This window comes from Sarcophilus harrisii, chromosome 1 (assembly GCF_902635505.1).
Source record: "Sarcophilus harrisii chromosome 1, mSarHar1.11, whole genome shotgun sequence".
NCBI lineage: Eukaryota > Metazoa > Chordata > Mammalia > Dasyuromorphia > Dasyuridae > Sarcophilus > Sarcophilus harrisii.
The window spans coordinates 1,011,308-1,031,410 of record NC_045426.1 but is presented as its reverse complement, the minus strand read 5'-3'; the positions used below and the strand labels follow the sequence as shown (position 1 = coordinate 1,031,410).

Here is a 20,103-nt window from a genome sequence, read left to right as displayed (position 1 = left end):
CAGGTGATGCCTTTGTATTTAAAAGTCCCGGAAAAGAAAGGTCGTGAAAATCCAAACCAAAAAGAGTAAAGCAAACAAGAGTGTTCCGACCAAAACCTACTCACAAAAACGGTGCTCAAGGTCCCGCCGGCCTCTCTCTGGGCTCTGCTGCTGGGGTCCCAGAAGGCTGAATGCCCACCACCGGCAGGGGGCCCGAGGCCACCAGGGCCAGCAGGGAGCCGGCCCGGTGAGAATTAATGACAAAGCGTAAGGAAAACCCAGTTAAGTCATTTATTTTTAAGTTACCAGATTTACAAGGCTCTGATTCTGTCAGAAAATAGCATACTGAAAACTAAACGCAGAAGGCAAACCCCAAGCAGACCCGTGGGCACTCACCCCGTCCTCTACGGGCACGGTGCCACCTCCGGCCGCGAGCTTCTCCGCCCACGCGCTACCTGCCAGGGTGACCTCCGTGGCGCAGGGTCCGCGGGAGTGCCTCGGGCACAGTCCGGTGTGTTAGGGGGCTGAGGCAGAGAAGGCTTATTGCGAGCACCCCCTAACCTAAAGCCGGGCCCCACGGAGGCGCTACTGCTGCGGGTAGTGCGGCTGCTGGGGAGCCGAAGGGAATGGGTAGTGCGGCTGCTGGGGCCCCGGGTAGGGCGCCGGGGCAGGATTCTGAGGGTAGGCAGGAGGATAAGGCAGGGTGTACTGGCCGTAGACGTAAGGGTTGTAGCCCATGGGCATCGGCATCTGGCAATACCTGTGGGGGACAAAGGGCACCGGTGAGGGGCTGTCGCTCCACGGCGCTACCCCCCCCCAAACCCCCAAGGAAGCTCTGCAGCCAAGCCACGAGCCTCCTGGAAGCATTACCCCGGGTATCCTGGGTAGGTAGGGTACGGCGGTCCCTGGGCCTGTGACGGGGCCGTGCCGGGGGCCGCACCGGGGGCCGAGCCGGATGCGGGGAGCCCTGGTGTCGGGGACGGAGCCGGAGGCGGAGTGGGAGTCCCCATGGCTGAAGCAGAGGCGGTGCGACTGGCTGAGATCACCGGAGGCGGAGGGCGGGCTGGGGGCTGGGGCTTTGAAGGCTACAAGAAACCACACAGGACTTGGGATGAGAGGAGTCCGGGCAGCACAGGCCCCTGCTGGGGAGGTCCCCGACTCTCCCCCCACCCCCACCCCGGGTATCCCTAGGGAAACGGCTGAGTGAGAGGCCAGGCACTCACCAGCATGGTCCTGGGTGCCGGCGTAGGAGGGGCTGCGTTCCCCCCGGCCGCGGGAGAGGTCTGGTAGGCGGGGGCCGGAAGGGAGGGGGCACTGGGCTCCCGTGCGATGCTCTGCTGCAAATCCCTTTGGAAGAAGGAAAAGACATTGAGCCTGGCGAGAGACTGCGCCGGGGCCCAGAGCGCCCTGAACTGGGAGGGGGGGCCTCCCCTTCTAGACACCAGCGGGCCAGCCGGGCCGCCACCCACAGGATCCCCAAGCAGGCAGGAGACGGGGGTCCCCAGGGACGGTGCCGGGCCCTGGAGACTCGCTGCCTGACTCAAGGCATGGCGGCACAGGGAGAAGACCCGCAGAGGGAGGACGGCCTGACTCCAGGCCAGAGGCCCATCTGAGATGGGGGCTGCTGACCAGGGGCCTCAGGAAGCTGACCTCTGCAAGGCCCGGGACACGGCTAAAAAACGATAGGGGTAGGTCGTCCCCCCATTTCCCCCCCCCCCCCAGCTCTGTGCCAAGGGTCCCTTGAGAAAGAGGGCAAAAAGGGGGCGGGCAGCCTGGAGTGTGGGAGGGGCAGGTGTGACATGGAGAAGGCTGCAGGGGACAGAGGCCAGGAAAGGGCAGCAGTGTGGGGGGGTCACCCCCAGACCTCTGGGGACACAAGCCCCGAGGGGGAGGGGGCGCACACACATACACACACACTTGCCCTCCCCCACTCCCCAAGCCACGTACTTCAGGAGCTCGTCCCTCTCGGTCTTGCGGGCAAACACGATGTCGCTGCACTTGTTCTGGAACTTCAGCAGGATCTCCGTCAGCTCGTTGTAAAACTAGGAGCGGAGAACGAGGAGCCGGGTCAGCGCGGCCGTGCCTCTCCAGGGCAGAAAGCCGGGGGAGCCTGGGGCCGAGCCAGCTGACACACAAAGTGACCCAGCTCTCCAGGGGACCAGACTCCGGCCCAGGGCCTTCAGAAGTGACCGAGAGCACGGCTCTCACCCCGGGCACCCCAGCACCCCAGGCTAGGTCTCCAAGGCCCCCTTCCCAGAAGGCCCAGCTCCCCCAGAAGTCAACCCCTCACCCCCCATTCCCGGTTCCCCAGGGCAGAGCTTGTTCAGCCGGGGGCACCACAGGGTCTCCCGGGGAGGACCGAGCCCCCAACCTCTAGCGGGCCCGGAGCAGCGAGGTAAAGGGCCCGGAGGCCCCACTGAGGACGCTCACCTTGGTGCCCTCCCTCAAGTTGGCGACGAGCTCCACAAAGTTGTCATAGGCGACCGCCAGGTTCTTCAGGACCTCCTCGCGCAGATTGGCCTCGTTGTTGGACTGCTTCATCTTGGAGAACTCCTGGTGCGAGACCTTCCCCAAAACACAGACGAGTCACCCCCAGTTTCCAGGCACGAGGCCCCCAGGCCTCCAGGCCCCAGCCGTGTGCAGACCCCCGTGAGCCACGGCCAACTGGGTCCGCAGCCCAGGCACCTGCCGAGAACCCCCACACAAATCATGGGGCCCACCTCCCGGCTCATAAGTCAGAAAGTAAGTTTTCTAGGGAAGAAAAGCTGGAGGTGGCAGGTGCTGCACCCCTCAGGGGTCTTCCTGCCTCCCTCGCTCTTTGGTTTCTAGGCCCCCCACTCAGGCACGGCCACAAACGCCCACCTGGATGCTCTCCAGCAGCTCTTCCTGCTTCTTCAGGGAATCCTGGACCCGGTTCGTGAGGCCCCCGTAGACGCGGTCCAATTCCGTAACAGAGAGCGCTTCCTCGTTGATGGCGCCATCCTGCGCCAACGCCGACAGGAACTTGCCCCTCATGTCAAAGGTCATGGACTTGAGGTCGTTCTCCAAATGCTCGCGCTCCTTCTTCACTTCGTCCAGGTTGGCCAGCAGGGACTTGAGCACGGTCACCACCTGAAAGAGACGGCAGAGGGACCGTGCCGGGAAGGACCCAGGGCGGCAAGGCGCCATTCTTCTCTGGGCAGCAGCCCCGCCGGCGGTGGACCCCGCCCCTCCCAAGGGGGCCCCCGAGAAAATGCCCCGCCACAGCCCCCGAATCTCCACACTCTCAGGCACCCCTGCCCTCTGGGGGACTCCCTGCATGCAGGAAAATGCAAAGCGTCCCAGCACAAGCACGTACATACGTCCTGCACACACACGCAACAGCCCACAGTGGACACAGATGTGTGCTCCACAACCACAATGCAATCACAATCTCGTGTACGCTATCCCACACAATCACACACACGACCACACAATCTCACGTACACTCTCACACACAATCACACACACACATCCACAATCTCACATACGCTATCATACACAATCACAAAATCTCACCCGCCCCTCCCCGCTCTCGCTCTCCCCAGACCAAACCGCCCTTCTCTGCCCCCCCCTTCGGTGCTGCCCGCCCCACCTCGCTGCCCTGCATGGTCTTGGCCGGGTTGGCCGAGGGGATGGCCGCGTTCAGCTCGGGCTCGGGCTTGGACAGCAAGGCAATGGTGTCCCGGTGAGACTGATAGCGCTCCCTGACTTGTCCGTCGGCCTGCACGGCCTTGTCCAGAACCGCCTGGAAGTTGTTCCCCTCTGAAGAGGGGGAGAAAGAGCCGTGTCCGTGGAACCCCAAGTGGAGTCCATGGGGACCCCGGGGGAGGAGGGGATCAGGAGCTGCCACGGCCACCAGACCACCGGCTGCTGCTGTGAGCTGTTCTCAGGGACGCGTACTGGGAGGACCGAGGCGGGGAGGGGCCACATAGTGCCCCAAGGCTGCAGCTGCATCCTCCCTCCCCCCCGAACCCATTGGGGCCCTCAGTTCTTCGAGGACACAGCAGAGGGGCCAAGGGCAAGAGCGGGTCCCACAAAGATCGCGCACCTGCCCTCAGAGGCTTGTAGAGCTCGTTGGACGGCGTTCTCTGCCAGCGCTCCTTGAACTTGGCCTTCAGCTCGTTATCGGTCGCTTCCTCTTCATTCAACAACCTTAAAGCCTGGAGAGAAAACGAGACGCTGTCCTGGGCTGGGAGAGCGCTCACCACCTCCCACTGTGCCCAGGTGGCTCCCCTCCCCCAGCTCCTGCTCTGGCCCCTGTGGGCCAGAAAATTCAGTTGGCTTCTATCTTCTTAGAGCCCCCACCCACCTGGGGCAGAGCCCCCTCCTCGCTGCCCCCCTCCCACATTCAGCAGAGCCAAGCCCTCTCTGCCTCCCCCCTCCCCCCCCCAGGTGCTCAGGCCTTCGATCTATCCTGGATGGAAACCAGGGCACCATCTCCCCACTCTGACCCCAAGCTTCTCGAGAGCCAGGACAGGGGGACCAGAAAGGAGCAGCCCCTTCCACAGGCAGCCCCAAGCTCCCTCTCTGCTTTTCTAAGGTCTGGCCACAAGGTCATCAGGACCCTCGACCCCCTCCAGTGACCCCTTGGCCGCTGCTGCTAAGAAAGGGACCAATCCCATGGGGTCTGAGGACTGGAGCTGCAGGACCCCAGAGAAAGAGGGAGTGAAGGAAGCCACAGAACCTGCTTCCCTGTGGGCCAGGAGCCACAAAGGGGGGCAGCCGGGGCGGGAAGCCTTCGCGCTGGGGGTTGAGTAGTTGCTGAAGCAGACAGGACTCGTCCTGGGCCCTCCGAGGCTCCCCCGCCCCCCACCAGGTCTCACCTCCTCGAGAATCTCTCGGTTTCTCTGCAGCAGTTCGGGCAGATCCTGGATCAGCTGGTCAACCGTGTGGATCCCTCCCTGCTCGACAATGGCGGCCGACTTCCCCAAAATAGACTGAGGAACGGTGTCCCCAGAGATGTCTTCAATGGCCGCTGGCAGGTTGAGGGATGCCAGGACCCTAGAGGGAAGAGGGCAGGAATCAAGCCCCTCATGGCCTCTGGGAAGCGCTCCGGCCCCAGACTCCCATGGAGGCAGGTCAGAGGCCTTCTTCAAACCCCGGAGGAGAGATGGGCAGCAAAAGGTGGGAGGCCCTGGAGCAGAGGGTGCAGTGGCCTCTGGGCCACGGGGCCGGGCCGGGCGCGGCACTCACCCGTTGGCCAGATTGGTGGACTCCCTCATCTGGGCGATTAATCTGTTCACCAAGTCGGCTTTCCTCTGGTTAGAGCAGGCCAGAGACTGCTGCACGGCCACCGGGACCATCTTCTCAAACAAGTCTGCAAGCAGCAGAAAGCCCTCAGCGAGAGCGAGCCGCCGTGTGCCCCGGCTTGTGCCCCCTCCCCCACTGCACCCCTCAGTAGACGTCCACATGCTGGCGCCTGGGGACCACCCAGGGACAGGAGCCCGACGGAGAAGCATCTGTTGGCAGGAGGCTTCTCTGGGGAGGAAGGCTCCGTGGCACCAGGAACGGGTGCGAACACCCAGCCTGACCCAGCGGGCGCCGGCCACTCTGTGCGTGTGCATGTGCGTCGGCGCTGCCCCGCCCTGACTGGGACCACTGGGAGCTCACTCTTGGAGCCCCCGGACTGAACCTTCATGCACCCTCCCCTGCCACGTGTGCAGACAGACTTCCCAGAGTCATTCGCACCAACCACTTCTTAAACATGAAAAACTAGTATTTCAGAGTTGTTTCCGGACTGTGGGAACCGACGGAGTTTGCAAAGCGGCCAACAGATGCGAAAAGGCCGATGTTTAAGACCAGTCTTGTCCCCACCAGGTCAGAGCCTCGCCCCCCATGGCGTCAACACCTCGTAAGTCGGCATAACAGACAGAACAGGAATTCTGGAGGAGTCGGGCGGACTCCGAATGACACGGGGAGTCTAGAACCCAGAAGCGCACGGAACCCATGCACCTGGTCACCTACATCTGACACAACTCATCTTAATGTCCCATTTCGTGTTCGGGGTCACACATCCTGGCAATTCATATCCCATCCGGGATTCTCTGGGCCAGCAGCTTTTCCCGGGGTCCCCCGATCACGGGGTGCCATTCCCCACGCCCCGAAATGTGGGAGGGGTTTCTCCCTCACAGACTCGATCCCAACTCCGGCCCCCACAAAGCGCTCACCGGTGAACTTCTGGCTGAGAGGCACGTGCACGGGCGTGGCTTTCACCAGCGTGGCTTTGCCGATGGGCTCCAGGTCTTTCAGGTCTGGAACCCGGTCGTGGTAGATGAAGTCGTTGTCCTTCCTGGCGGCCGTCAGGGCCCGGGCGATCTTGTCGGAGAAGTCCTTCACACTGATGTACTCGTCGTACCGAGACGCCACCGTTTTAATCAGCTCTGCCGCGTGCTGAGGGGACACCCGGCACATTTAGGGGCGTGGCCCAGAGCGAGGCCGGGCCCTCCCGCCACCCTGACTGGCCCCACTCCCGGCCAGGCCTCTGACAGGCCTCGCTGACACGGACCGGACCTCTCTCAGGGACAGCCCACGGGCAGGGGATCAAAGGGGGTCGTCAGAAAAACCACCATAAAGGACAAAAGGCAGGCCGGGGATTCTGGGGCCCAAGCCAGAGAAAATGCTCCCCTCCTTTGGTGTTTTCCAGAAGGGAGGAGGGGGCAGGACCCCCCACAGCTCAGCCTGCTCAGCCATGTTCTGATCCTCTGCTCTGAGGGATGGGGGAAGGGGCAAAGGCAAGAGCCACGCAGAGGTCACCTCGGGGTCCCCCCAAGGCCTCAGCCCTCGCCAGCCCGGAGGCTGGGCACGCGGCTCACCTGCAGCCTGGCGATCTCCTCCCCAAATCTCTTCTGCTGCTTGGCCAGCACTGCCTGGTGGTATTCCGCGTGCGCCTGCATCACGCAGTGCTTGGCCGCCAGGACGGGGAACACTTCCTGCGAGGGCACGAGGAGACGGCTCCCTCAGAGCGCGCGGGGGAGGGGGTTGAAACATCTCTTGCCGTCTGGTGCTCGCACGCACGCGTGCACATTCACTCACACACACACACACGCGCGTGCACACGTGCCGCCCATCTAACAAGTTAGGAAAGAGTTAAATGACCCAGGCCTAAACCCACCCTACAACACAAGTGGAGCCGTGGCCCTTGGCCAGCAGGCGCAGGAAGACAGAGGCGACCTCCCAACCCCCCCATCCCTTCCAGGGCTGGCAGCACTTCTCCCCTCACTCACTCACCTTGGGGAGGGTGTCCTTGTACTGACACTGCTTGAACGCGTCTCCGTAGTAATCAGCAGCCTGATTGGCCAGTTTTGCTATGATGGCATCTTTCATTTTATCTGAAGAAGCAAAAACAAAGCTGCCATCACCTGCCCCTGCAAGGGTGCCCCAGCAGGAGCACGCACGTGGGCAGGTGCAGGGCACATGGGAGCACGCACAGGGGCGCGCAGACTCTAGAACCTGCCCTTAGAACCACTCCACACTCAGCACAGTGCTGTGTTACACTGACCCCAGTAAGTGCTCTTCCCAGTGACAGCAGGACCGCAGGCTGGGCTAAGAGGCAGGCGGGCGAGCTCCCCACACTTCCTCCCTCGGCACCGATCCCGGCCCGGCCGTCTGACTCCCCTCTGCGGCAGCCCACCCCCACTGCCCTCACTTCCACGCTGACCACCAGCCCCCCCACCTGCCCGACCTCCCACTGGGCCCTGCTCCGGCACCCCTCCCCCAGCTCCTTCCCTTTCAGACCCAGGCAGCGAGCCGGGCTCCTTGCCCACCCCCTAGGGGTTCGGAGGACAGCTGGGGACTGCTGACCCCCCCTACCTGTGACTGTGCCCTCCCTCACCTCTGGTGGCCTTGAGGAAGAACACCTCTTGGGCTTGGGCCAGCATGATGAGACTCAGGGTCCCCGTGGTGTCAGGAGCTATATCGGCCGTAGGTTCTCGATTCAGCGCAGACAAGACAGTCTCCTTGATGTGCAAGAAGGCGCCGCTAGCGAACTGCAGAAGGAGGAGGTCGTTGGTGGGGTGCACAGGCACCCCCGTGTGTGGGGAGAACACCCCGGCCACAAAGGTCACATAGGACAAAAGGCGGACCACCCACCGGGGGGCGAAGGTGCCACAAAAGGGGCGTCTCAAGGGGGCTTCCCCAGCCCTGGCCCCACACTCTGGGGGGCCCAAAAGGCAGGGGGTCCAGCATGGCCCCACCTATGACTTGGTCCCCAAAGAAGGCACCTCACAGCAGGAGGAAGAGAAGCCACCACTGCTGCAGGGAGGACGAGGCAAGGACAAGGCAAGGACGAGAGCAGCACAGACTGGAGGGTGGCCAGACCAAACCCCATCCCCGGGAGCCCCGAAGAGCTGGGCTCATGGTTACCCCCCAAAGTTGGGGGGATTCTCCCATGCGACGGGCCCTGGGGTCCACCCCCCCCAGCACAGGGGTCTCAACCCAAGGACGGCCTCCCCAAAAGCCCAACTGTCGCAGGATCACCAGTTTCCCTCACAGGGAGGAAATCCACCTTGCTCAGGACAGGAAAGGACCAAGAGACACAGATCACGGCGCCTCAGGGGCCAGGCAGGGCTTGAAAGGGCCACAGCCACACCCCAACCCCACCGAATTCGGTGCCAAATCCAGCTGACAAGCAACTTTGGCAAAAGAGTCAGTGAGTGGACGTTTCCTAAATCCATGGGAGGCTGGAGTGTTCACCCCGTGAGCTGGTCCCATTCAGGGCACTTCCAGCCCCAATTACACCGGAAGCTCTTCTCCCCAAAGTCTTCCCCTCAGTCCTCCATCTTCTCTGACGTCCGCCCCGCAGCCTTCACCCCATTAAAGTCTGACGCATCATCAGTCAGAAGGGCCCGGCCCTCCTGGCCATCGATGCTCCCAGGATGCTCAGAACCCCCTTTGTCCCCCTCTCAGAGTTCTGGTCCGCCTCGCTCCTCGTTCTCTGGGACTCTCCCTTGGGATCTTGGTCTGGGCCACACCCCCACACTGGGGGCCCCTGAGGCTCTGTCCTGGGCTCCCTTCCTCTGTTCCTATGGTCTAAATAGCACCTCTTGGCAGATGACCGCCACCTCTAGCAGTCCCATCCCAGTCTCTCTCCTGAGCTCCGGGTCAGCCTCCCCAACTGATGCCCGGACATTTCAGGCCACAGACACCCCAAGCGGAACCATCTAAATCGGAGCTTACCTTTGCCCCCCAACTGCTGGCTGAGGCTCCCGCGGTCAGCCACGCCAAAGCCTGGCCCATCCCTCCAAGATGACCTCTGCTCCAGACTCCCACAGCCAGACCCAGAGCAGCCCCCACCAGGATCACCGCGCCGTCCTACACGGTCTCCTGGACCTAGATCTCTAACCCTGCAGCCCCTCCCCAAATCAACCAGGCCACTGAGCCTGGGTGTGGCCCCCAAGGCCCACAGGACCCAACCCCTCTCCGAACTTTCTGGCCCCTCACCATCACCCCGAGGCCCAAGAGTCTATCTCACCAGTGTCCCCACACACAGACGGCTCCCCCGGCTCTGTTCCCTGCAGTCCCCACTCAGACACCCCAGCACCTGCCCTTCCTTCAAGAGCCGGCCCAAGCACCACCTTTTACAAGAAGCCATTCTGGGGTCCAACCACGGCACCGCCATCGCTCACCACCCAGGGTACAGCTGCCTTCTAGCTGATGTGCACGCACATCACAATCACACACTCACAATCTCACACAGAAAATCACACAATCACACACACATGCACGTACATCACAATCACAGACTCACATAAACACACATCGCAATCACACATCACAATCACAATTACACATTCTCTCACACACACACACATAATCACACACCCCCTGCTGTGCTTGGGGCAGCCAGGACGGGCCCAAGGTTCAAGCACAGCCTGCATGGTCGCACAACGTATGGAGAGTACACAGCCGAGCTGGGACCCGACCCCCGGCTCCGGGCCGGCAAGACCGTCCCTGTGGGGGCCGGGCCGAGCTGGAAAAGGTCAAGAAATGGTGGTGGTAGAGAGCCAGGAGCCGCTTGATTAAGAAGGCCACATGCCAGAGCATGGCGGTGGGGCTGGGGGTTGGAAGAAGAGCCTCACCCAGGGCCGAATTCCCCACTCCCGTCTCTGCCACTCTGCACCTTTGGGAACCCAGCAGCGTTTCTCTGAGATTCCACTTTTCCCCCTTGGGTCATGTTGTGAAAAACCACAGCATAAAACACGCAGGGAAAGGGGCATGACCAGGTCCACGTTCGGCCTCCGTGGCTCTGCACCCCAAGCCTGGGATGGCCGTGCTGCGGAAAAGAGCCACGTCGCCCCGCGTGAGGGTGGCGTTCTCTTGTGGTTCTCCTGGTTCTGTTTGCTGTCCACAGACGTCTCCCCGGGCTTTTCAGAAACCGGCCTGCTCATCGTTTCTTGGAGAGCGACAGGATTACAATCCCAAACCCCGGTCCAGTCAGCCATCCCCCAAACGACGGGCCTCCCCTCATTTTCAATTCTCTGCCACAACGGAAAGAAGCGCTCTAAGTATTTCTGCACATGTAAGTCCTTTGTCTGGTTTTTTACCTTTCTGAGACACAGACCTAGCCAAGGGTGTTGGGGGGCGTAATGTTCTTCTCTAAAATGCAATGTTCTCTGGGAGCAGGTTTCTTGGGGGCTTCTGGAGGCAGCTTCATTTCAGTCAGTAATCACAAGTGCAGCCAGGGGTTAAAGTCCAAATCCTTTATTTCCTTCAAAGTCTTGTCTTTTTTCCTGGGGGCCGGTTAGCTTTAATAGGGGCCTTCTGTAGTCTTGCTTCCAAGAGCTTGAGCTCTGGCTTCTGAATCTCCCCAACTGAATCCTGGCTGAGGTTCCGAGCTTACAGATGCTCTCTAAAAGGTGTGATTCTTGTGGAACTCTAGCAAGTACTAAGTACATGTTCTGAACTAGAGAACTGGTAAATATCATGCTAAATAATCATTCTCTCTATGAATTCCGCAGACTTGGCACCTTGGTTCAAGTTCTGACCCATAACTGGGGGGGGATGGGGGCTGCCGACCTAGCCAGGGGGCGCTGCTGAGGCAAAGGTCGTGCCACCTCGACAACTCTTTGGGCATAGTTCCAAATTCTCTCCAGAGTAGTTGGGTCAGTTTGCAATTCCACCAACAATGCACCAGCGTTCCATTTTCTTTTCTGTCACATTTGTCAATCTGAGAGATGGGAGGAGGTACCTCAGAGATGTTTTAATTGACATTTTTCTAATTAATGACTTAGAACATTTTTTCACGTAACTCTGGAGAACTTTAATTCTTCATCTGAAAACTGCCTATTTCTATCCTTTGACCAAACCAATTGCAAAAGATTCCATTTTTTCATGTGTAGAAAGGTAGTAGTGTACCAGGAGGATTCTTCCAGCTTCCAATCTTAAAAAGAAAAAGGTTAAAGACTCCAAGGACATCACATTTAAAAGCTGTGGCTGGATCCGACCATAACAGCTCGGAGAAGAGGCTGCCAACTGCACCGACAATTTCTGATGAAAAGTCTGACGTCCAGCAGAAAGAGGGCCACAAGCGTCTAAGACCGACAGCCTCCCCCAGCGGTCACAGAAGGCCAAGGGGAGAACCTCCAAAAGAAGATCCGTGACCTTCACGGACCACGAAGACCGAAGGTTCTGACTCACTAAGGGCAGTAACCCGACCAACACCACTACTAGAGGCGCCCAAGGGGCAGACCCTTGGGGAGGGGAGGCTGCTCAGGCAAAGGCAGAGGGCCCCGTGTTCCCTGCATGCTCCGTGAAGAACGGTGAGCCACAGGCATGGGCAAATCTGGGAGAGCCCACGTGATGGGAGATAAGCAGAATCTGGCTCCGGCGGGCCCAGACCCCAATGACGTCAGTCTCCTGGGAGAGCACCAAGGCACAGGGCTGGGGGAGGGCCGGAAGGTGGAGCCCCCCCTACCCCCTGGGAGCTGCAAGCCCCCTTGGCTCAGCTGCTTTTTCTTGACTGGGGGAGGTATGCCACTGACTACATGGGGGATGACTTAGCATGAGAACAAAAGACGTCCCTTGGGTTGTTTCTAAAGGTGCAAGGCCAGAGATCTAAGAGACGTGGAGCACCTCAGTGGAGGGAGTACTTCTCTCAGAAGGCACCGGAAGCACCAACCAGCTTCCTCTTCTGGTTTCTAAGGGAACAGACAGCATGGGAGGGGGCAGCAGGATGCATGGTCGTGGGGGGAGCCAGGTCCCCTCAGAACAAGACAAGAAAAATGGGGCACAAAGCAAGGCTCTCGGGGGCCAGGAGGAGCCCCACTGTGGACAGGACGAAGGCTGTGGGGAGGAGCTGGGGGCAAGAGCGAGGAACTCTGCTCCCAGAAGTCACTGGGCTCCGTGATTTCATCCCACACAGCCAGGCCACCCCCACCCAAGGAGATAAGACAAATAAGAACTCGGAGCCACAGAATGAGGGTTTGTCACAGCTTTTTGTTGAGGCAAAGAACTGGAAACTGAGGCAGCCCCTTATCCTCAACTGGGGAACTGCAAGGGAAGAGGGAGAGGATGATGTCAAAACGGCCTGGAAGGACCCAGGCTGAGCAAGGTGGAAGGTGAGGAGCAGAACCAGGAGCGTGATGGGCCCATGTGGCCAGAACCCAACCCTCACCAGAGGGCAACAAAGGGTACACTCACAGGAGGACCTTGCTCAGCAGGAGAGGCCCATGTGCCACAAAGACTTGGCTCTTTCTCAGAGCAGGGAGGGAGAGAGAAAAGAAATGGTGTTAACTGGAACAGCCAGTGTGCTCACAAATCTAAAGAAAGGGGAGCACTGCAGCCCCCGACAGCAAGGGGCCATGGCTGTGTGCAGGCCGAGCAGCACGGGGAGGCGGCCAAGAGGGGGTCCGGCTGCAGAACGAGAGGTCTTCCCACAAAAGCCTGGCTAACAGATGGGGAGAACGCCTTTCCCCGAGGGCACTCCAGATGGAGGGGAACCTTCTTCCAGGCCCCCCAAAGCCTCAGGAGGCTGTGGAGGGGGTCGGCCGGGGACATCCATCCTACCTGATAATGCTTAGCGGCGACCTTCAATCCCTCATCGTTGTCCAGATTCTGGTCTGCCGCGATCTGGCTGGCTAAGGCCGCACAGTTGAACAGCACACACGTCTTTTCGTAGCCTAAACTCGCGAGCGCTGTGCAAGAAAACAACTCGGGTGAGAAGACAGAGTCCCCACGGCTTCCCCACGGGCGCCACACCTGCCGCTGGCCCCAGGCCGCCAACGAACTGGGGCTCCCCCAGAGTGCAGAGGGCCCCCTGTCGGCCTGCAAAGCCTAAAGCCCGGGAGGCAGGAGGGCAGGAACCAGCCCCTCTGAGGAGGTGGGCGGGACACCACACCCAGCCAACAAGGCAAGTCCCTCCCCTTCTCCCCCAGGACAACAGGAGGCCCATCAGAGGGGAGGGCCCTGGAGAGGTAAGAGGGGGAGGGTATGGGGGGAGGAGGGAGAGAGGAAAGGGCGAGGAGGAGAGGGAGAGAAAGGGGGAGATGGTGGGGAAGGGGGAGGCTGGAGGAAGAGGACAAGGAGGAGGAGGTAGTCCAAGAGAGAATACACTGGAGGAGGGGGTGGGCCAAAGCAAACACTTTGGGTGAAAAGAGAATTAATGACCAAGGGAAATAGCAACAGTTAATTAGGAAAAGAATTGCGAAGCAAATTTCTCCAATAAAGGCCTCCTTTCTCAAAGGTAAAGAGAACTGAATCAAATTTATAAAAAATAAGCACCATTCCCCAATTGATAAGTGATCAAAGAACTACACCCAAAGGCTGCAAAATCGTGCTTTACCCTTTGACCCAATGATCCCACTGCTAGGCACAGATCCCCAAAGAGATTAAAAACAAGTGAGTCCGGCTCCCCAGCCACTACAACAGGCAGGGTCGGGGGCGGTTTAATAACCGTAATTACAGACTCACACATATGTCTCACAGAATGCTAAGTGCTGCAGAGCGAGGGCTAGAGATCAGGGGAAGGGAAAAGCCCCATCGCACAGATTCGAGCTGCTTTCCTGAGAAGGAAGGGGGGGGTGGGGGGGGGAGCCAGGAACAGCAGCAGAAGCAAAAGCCAAGGGGGACCAGCTGGGCACACGCAGGGGGCAGCGGCATCTCACACTTCAAAACCTTGGCTAGGAACTACCTGAGCAGGTCACGGCCCCCAAGCCTCCCCCTCCTCAAGGCAACCCTGCACCCCTACTTCTCACTGACCCACCAGGACGTTCTGGCCTATCATGGGAAGACCATGATGAAATGATGCCAAAGTCAGGAAAAAGCCCCTCTTTGACCCAGACTGAAGACCTGAATGGGCAGGAGCCAGGGCAGTGATTTCCAGGGAAGAGCTCCTCCTTCCCCATGCAGCTGGCACTTGGGATGCCCAGCACGCTGCCCGCTGGGCCTGGGGAACACGTAAAGCAAAGACCTCGGTGTCTGTCATGACCAAGCTGGGCCAGGAAGAGGGGAGACTACATCCTGCTCCTGCTCTGATGAGCTCGAGCTGTGAGGAACTAGCCGTCAGACTGGGCTAGGGCACTGGGGAACCTTGCAGAGCCACATTTTCTCCTTTTCATTCTTTGTTAAAGAAGATACTCTCTCATTGGAGGAAGGAGGAGGATGTTGAGAAATAAAAGTAACAAAAAATATATATATTTTTTTTTTTCCTGAAGCAACTGGGGTTAAGTGACTTGCCCAGGGTCACACGGCTAGGAAGGGCTAAGTGTCTGAGTCCAGATTTGAACTCAGGTCCTCCTGACTTCAGGGCTGGTGCTCTATTCACTGTGCTGCCCCCCCCCCCAAAAAAATACAATTAAAAAAAAAAAACTATGTGGAGAATGGAGGACAAGAATCTTTTTTTTTTGGGGGGGGGGCGGGGGGAACTGGCCTTTTTTAAAAATACATTACAAAGTAGTTTGGAGGAAGGGTGGTAAGTGGACACATCTGTGTTCATCCTGGGTTATCTCCTAACAATACCAGCAACAGGAAAGCCACAGACAAATATTAGGAAGGGAGAGAGTGATCAGAAAGCAAAGTCACCAGAAGCAAGTGCCTTGGCCCATAGCCCAAAGAAAGGGAGGCAAGCGGACGTGGAACAGGGGGAGAAGGAAGCAAAGGAACGGCTGTTGGGAGCTGGAGCTGCAATCCGACCTCACCCCTGAAAGCCGTTAGGCAAGTCCCACACGCTCTCGGAATTGGGGGTAAGCCTGAGGACGTGAGACCAACTAAGGCACGGTGGAGAGGCTGCTTCCCAATTAACAAGGGGCTGCCACAGACAACCTCTGTCCGGATGGTAACAATTTGTTTAGACCAGATTTCCTGGCATTGATTTTGATAAAAATTACCTACCCAGTTTTACAGACCCTCCAAAAAGCGATCCTTTGTCAAACGCATCCTTCCAGGTAAAGGTCAAGCAGATCTATATTAAGGAAGAACAGAAAAGCAATTCCTGAAGGCAATGCAGCCCATGGGAGGCTGGGAGGGAGGGTTCAGAAAACAATGACTAACGGAAACCAGGGGACCCAAAAATGCACCCCTGCCCACCAGTCCAAAGGGAGCCTTGGAGGGAGACCTCCTCCCCATCCCGGGAGGCCGCGTTAGCGGCCGTGCCCGAGCCACCGTCCCCCACCTCGTGCTTCCTGATGCAAGAGTGGGCCCCAAAACCTAAGGCAAGAAATGCATGCCAAAACAACTGTATGTACATGTACACATATATTGCATTTAACATATACTGTAACATATTTAACATGCATTGGTCTACCTGCCATCTGGGGGAGGGGTTGGGGGAAGGAGGGAAAACTTGTGATGGAAGGTTTTGCAAGGGTTAATGCTGAAAAATTACCCATGCATATGTCTTGTCAATAAAAAGCTATGATTAAAAACAAGTATATGCTCTAAAGGATAAAGGATGGTGTCATAATTTTACAACCAGTTATCTGTTTACAATAGACATTTAACAAACATTTGCTTATTTGTTTAAAAAAACAAACACATGCCACGGATGCCCTTTCCATGGGACCTGCTCCAGGGGAACCCAGAGACAAACCAGAGAAGGATCCCAAAAAGCTCCTCTCCCGAACCATGGCTGCACCACCCGTCCCCCCACCCCACAGAGGCAGCCGGGAGTGGATGGTTTCCCGGGGCCCTTGTTTTTAAACCAACTAAATTAAGTCTTTACCTGGTTTTCAGAAAATGGGAATTTGGGCTCGATGGAACAAATCTGATCATAATACCTGAAAAGCAAAACCAAAATGAGTAACGACCACATCTGTGCCATTCACGCCAGTTTACTCCTAAAGAAACTCCTAACAAGCCCCCCTAACGCGAGCTCCAAGGGGATCCATGATCTCCCAAAGGGGGCCACGGGCTGGCCCAAGAGGCGTCACTCAAAGTGCCGAGGGCCTGTGCCCCGACAGCCCGAGGACGGCCGCGGAGATCCGTGAGGCCCCTGGGCACGCCGGGCTCCGAACCCAGACACGTCTTCGATCCCAATTCTCTGAAGGCCGTCATGGCCACAGACAGTGCGGGCAGACGGGCCTTCATTGCGGGGCAGCGTAAGGTCAGTCTCAAAAGCCCTGCAACCTCCCACAGACAACGCTAGCAGAACCAATCAAGTGAGCGTCCCATGAAACGCCCGACGGTAAAGAGGAGAAAATTAACCCCCGCAGTCCACGCCCCCCCCAAACACCTCACGGTTTGGGGCAATGGGGGATGGGGGCCCGGCCCTGGGTCTTCGCCTCCCCCAGAAGGCCCGCTGCACCTCCTGAGGGCATCATGCCCTGTCCTCCTCCTGCCCCGTTTCTGCTGAAGGATCCCCCGTGATCCTCCCAGTCTCCCCGATTTGCAATCTCAGCACTAGCCCGGACTCCTCCCTTATCCAAGCTGTGGCCAAACTTTGCCCAAAGGTCAAGTCTTTTGGAAAATGCCAAGCAACAAACGGATTCAGGCTTAAATTTCAGAAAGGATGTGTTTTCCTGGAGCGGCTCATGGGCCGGAGGAGCAGCCCCCGCCCGGCCCCAGGGGACAGAGGCAGCTGGAGCCCGTAACCCAGGCAGGGACCTCGGCCGTCTGCAGGGGGTCAGGGGGGCCAAACCAGAGGCGTGGCGGGGAGGGGGGGTCCCTGCCCTCCAGGAGCCCCCCCCCCCCCAAGAGCAGACACAGCCAAGTCCGAAATGGCCCGGAGCGGACACCTGGGGTCCGGGGGCCCCACCGGAAGCAGGAAGACGCCCCTAAAGGAGGCTGGTCCTGTGGGGGCGGGGGGCGGTGCCGAGGGGCTCCTCTCTGGCCGGGCTCCCAGGAGGCCCCGGGGCTGAGGGATCTGGGAATCAGGCAAGGAGACGCTTACCCCAGGGGGCCTGGAGAAAGGGCAAGAAAGCGGAAAGTCCAGAGACGGGAAGCGCCCCGCCCTGGCCCTCAGGAGCCCAGGATGAGGGTGGGGCCACTAGGAGACCCCCCCTAACTTTGGAGAACCATGGAACCCGACACGGGGCCCCCTTTCCCCTGAGAAAGTCACCTCGGGAGGGTGGGGAGGGGGACGGGGGCAGGGCCCTCCCTGGCGCCCCTCAGCGCCCTCACCAAACGCCAGCTCGGGGGGCTCTGAGGGGCCCCCCGGGGAGTCAGTGCGGGAGCGGAAGGGGCACAGGCAGCCGGCCGTGCTGTGGCCCCCTTTCACCCGGGCAGGGAGCGGGAAACACGGGGCCCCTCGAGGTGGGCCGGGGCTGCCCAGGATCTCGGTCCCGGGGACGGTCTCAGGCTGGAGCCTCCCGCTCCCCAATGCGGTCCCTGCGGACGGCTGACCCCGAGTCACCCGCTCTCCTTCTCCTCCGACACGCCCCAGGCTCCCGAAACGGGGCGGGGGGCGGGGCCCTCAGAGGGGAGCTTGCAGGCCACTGAGACCCCCAGCTCTTTCTCAAGTTGTCCAAGCACAAGAAAGCCCAGACCCTCTCGGATATCCCCCTCCCCCCCACGTCTCTGTCCCACCGAGGCAGCTCCGGGCTCCACGGGAGGGGGCGGGAGGGGGCGGGAGCGCCCCCCCAGCCCGCTGACCGTCCCGGCCGCCCACCCTCTCCCGGAAGTCCCCACCGTCCCAAATGGGCCGAGGGGGCGGGGCGCGCACCCGTGACCTCCCCGCCCCCACTTCCGCGCCACACCTGGCTACCTGAGCCCCGGAGGGGACGTGCAGGAATGCGGGCGCCGCCCAGCGAGCGCCCCTCCCCCAGGGCAGGGGGGGCTCGGGGCGCCCCTTCTCCTCGCCCCGCCCGGGCCCCCCTCACCGCAGCAGCGTGTCCAGCGCCGCGTCGTGGCGGTCCAGAGGGCGGCCGAGCGCGGCCCGGCGCAGGCGGCTCAGCTCCTCGGCGGCCTTGCCGAACTGCGTCGCCTCCTCGCCGCCCGCCGGGTACGTCTGCTGGATGAACTTGGTCAGCGGCCGCGCCACGTCCACCTCGGCCGCCTTCTTCAACTGCACCGTCACGAACGTCGCCATCGCGGCGACAACGGGGCAGCCGTCACCGCCGCCGCCCACTCCCCGGCCCTTCGGTCGGGTCAGCACTTCCGCCGTCAGCCTCGGGCGGGCGCGCACGTCGGCTACGTCACAGCGGCACGGCGCCGCGCCGCGCGCGTGCGCCCTGGCCGTCGGGCCCGGCACCGCCCCTCCGTGACGTGGCGGCCGCAGGGAGGGCGGGGCCCGAGAAGCGGCGCCTGAGCAAATAGCAGCCTTGCCCGAGACGGCCTCCCCAGGGGTGCGCTAGGGCGCAGGCTTCCGCCCGCCCAGGCTTTCCTCTTAATGGGGGGGAGGGGGTAGCCCGGAAATGGGAAGGGGAAAGGGCCCGGACCGAGTCCGCGTGCGCAGTATCCTCACGCGCCCCCTGGTGGGCGTCTCTGGCGAAGTCAGTGCGCGCCGTGCACGCGCCCTCTTCCTCCCCCCTCCCCACCCCCTCGCCCGTTCCCAATACTGCACAACACTAGCGGAAAACGGACCGACGCCAGAGCGCGTGCGCGGGCTCCTCCCCAGCCCAGCCCGGAGTTCTCCCAGTGCCGTGGCCTGGGGCGGGCGGGGCTGCGGCCCAGGCGGTGGAACTACTCCCTGGGAGCGCTCCCAGTCCCTAACTCCTGGTCAGAGGCCCCGAAGCGGCCTATGCGCGTGCGCAGCCTCGCCCCGTTTCCCCTCCACCCCCCAGCGCTGAAAGCCCATCCTCTGCTAAATTCGCGCACTGGGGCAATTGTGAGGGGGATGAGGGGGGAATTCGAACCCAGGGCTTCCAGGTCCCAAAGCCCTGCGCCCAGCCAACGTTTCAGAAGTGCGCGTCATTGCAGGGGCGCCCCGGACCCTCCGCCATCCCCAGGGTGAGGCGCCTGCCTCGGGGAGCCCAAACCCCGAGAATGGAGAAGCGAGCTCCCGGGGCGGCGCCCGCCTTCCTGCGGGGGCCACGCGGGCGCCCTGGAAACAGTCCCCCCGGTGCGGTCCCTGCGGGCGCCCCGGAAACAGTCCCCCCCCCCGTGCGGTCCCTGTGGGCGCCCCGGAAACAGTCCCCCCCCCCGTGCGGTCCCTGCGGGCGCCCCGGAAACAGTCCCCCCCGTGCGGTCCCTGCGGGGGCCCCGGGACGCCGCTCTCAGCTACCAGCCGGAGGCAGAGACCCGGATCTCTCTCCCAGCACTGGGGGGCGGGGCAGTGGCGGGCCCCTGGGGCCCGGCTGTCCCCTCTCCTCACGCACACCCAGAGGCCTCCGGACGCGCTGCTTCTGGTCGGGGGCTGCAGGGGAGGAGCGGCGCCCCCAGGGCCCAGAGGGGCCGGAGGGCGCCCCCGGCGATGACCCGGCTTTCCCCAGGGCAGGAGGCAGCGAGGATTCCCCAGGCCGAGCCCGCGTGCTGTAGATCGTTATCTTTGGGAAGATGGGGTTTGGGGGCATCCCCGGGGGCGGGTTTTCAGAGACCGGCCGGAGGAGGACGGACCCCACAGGCGCAGCCCCGCTGGGCCGCCTCGGCCCGCAGATTTCGGGAAGCTTTCCCAGGGACACGGGCGCGGTTAGCAGGCTTTAATCCCGAGTCCCACGTCTCCCTCCCCCCACCTCCCCCTTCCTGGAGAAGGCGATTGGACTCAGTTACACACACGAGGTCAGAGCAAACCCGGCC

At 61.0% G+C, this 20,103-nt stretch overlaps 1 protein-coding gene across 1 annotated transcript; it reads right to left on the bottom strand.

Moving 5' to 3' along the window:
- Window positions 1–256: 256 nt before the first annotated feature.
- PDCD6IP (programmed cell death 6 interacting protein) lies at window positions 257–18,576 on the bottom strand. The gene is made up of 18 exons (XM_031951362.1): window positions 18,249–18,576; window positions 16,154–16,208; window positions 15,325–15,394; window positions 13,003–13,130; window positions 7,832–7,985; window positions 7,228–7,328; window positions 6,813–6,929; window positions 6,168–6,390; window positions 5,194–5,317; window positions 4,824–5,001; window positions 4,049–4,160; window positions 3,593–3,762; window positions 2,842–3,090; window positions 2,410–2,544; window positions 1,927–2,021; window positions 1,203–1,326; window positions 850–1,064; window positions 257–739 (listed from the first exon to the last, which is right to left on the bottom strand). The coding sequence occupies exons 1-18, from the start codon at window positions 18,455–18,457 to the stop codon at window positions 565–567; spliced, it is 2,634 nt and encodes an 877-aa protein (XP_031807222.1). The 5' UTR covers window positions 18,458–18,576; the 3' UTR covers window positions 257–564.
- Between the last annotated feature and the right edge of the window lie 1,527 nt (window positions 18,577–20,103).

Coding starts and splice junctions, on each gene's coding strand:
- PDCD6IP (XM_031951362.1), bottom strand. CDS start 18,457: ATGGCGACGTTCGTGACGGTGCAGTTGAAGAAGGCGGCCGAGGTGGAC. Junction 5,002..5,193: donor TCCACCAATCTGGCCAACGG/GTGAGTGCCGCG, acceptor TCTTCCCTCTAG/GGTCCTGGCATCCCTCAACC. Junction 3,091..3,592: donor AGACCATGCAGGGCAGCGAG/GTGGGGCGGGCA, acceptor CGTCTCTTTCAG/GTGGTGACCGTGCTCAAGTC.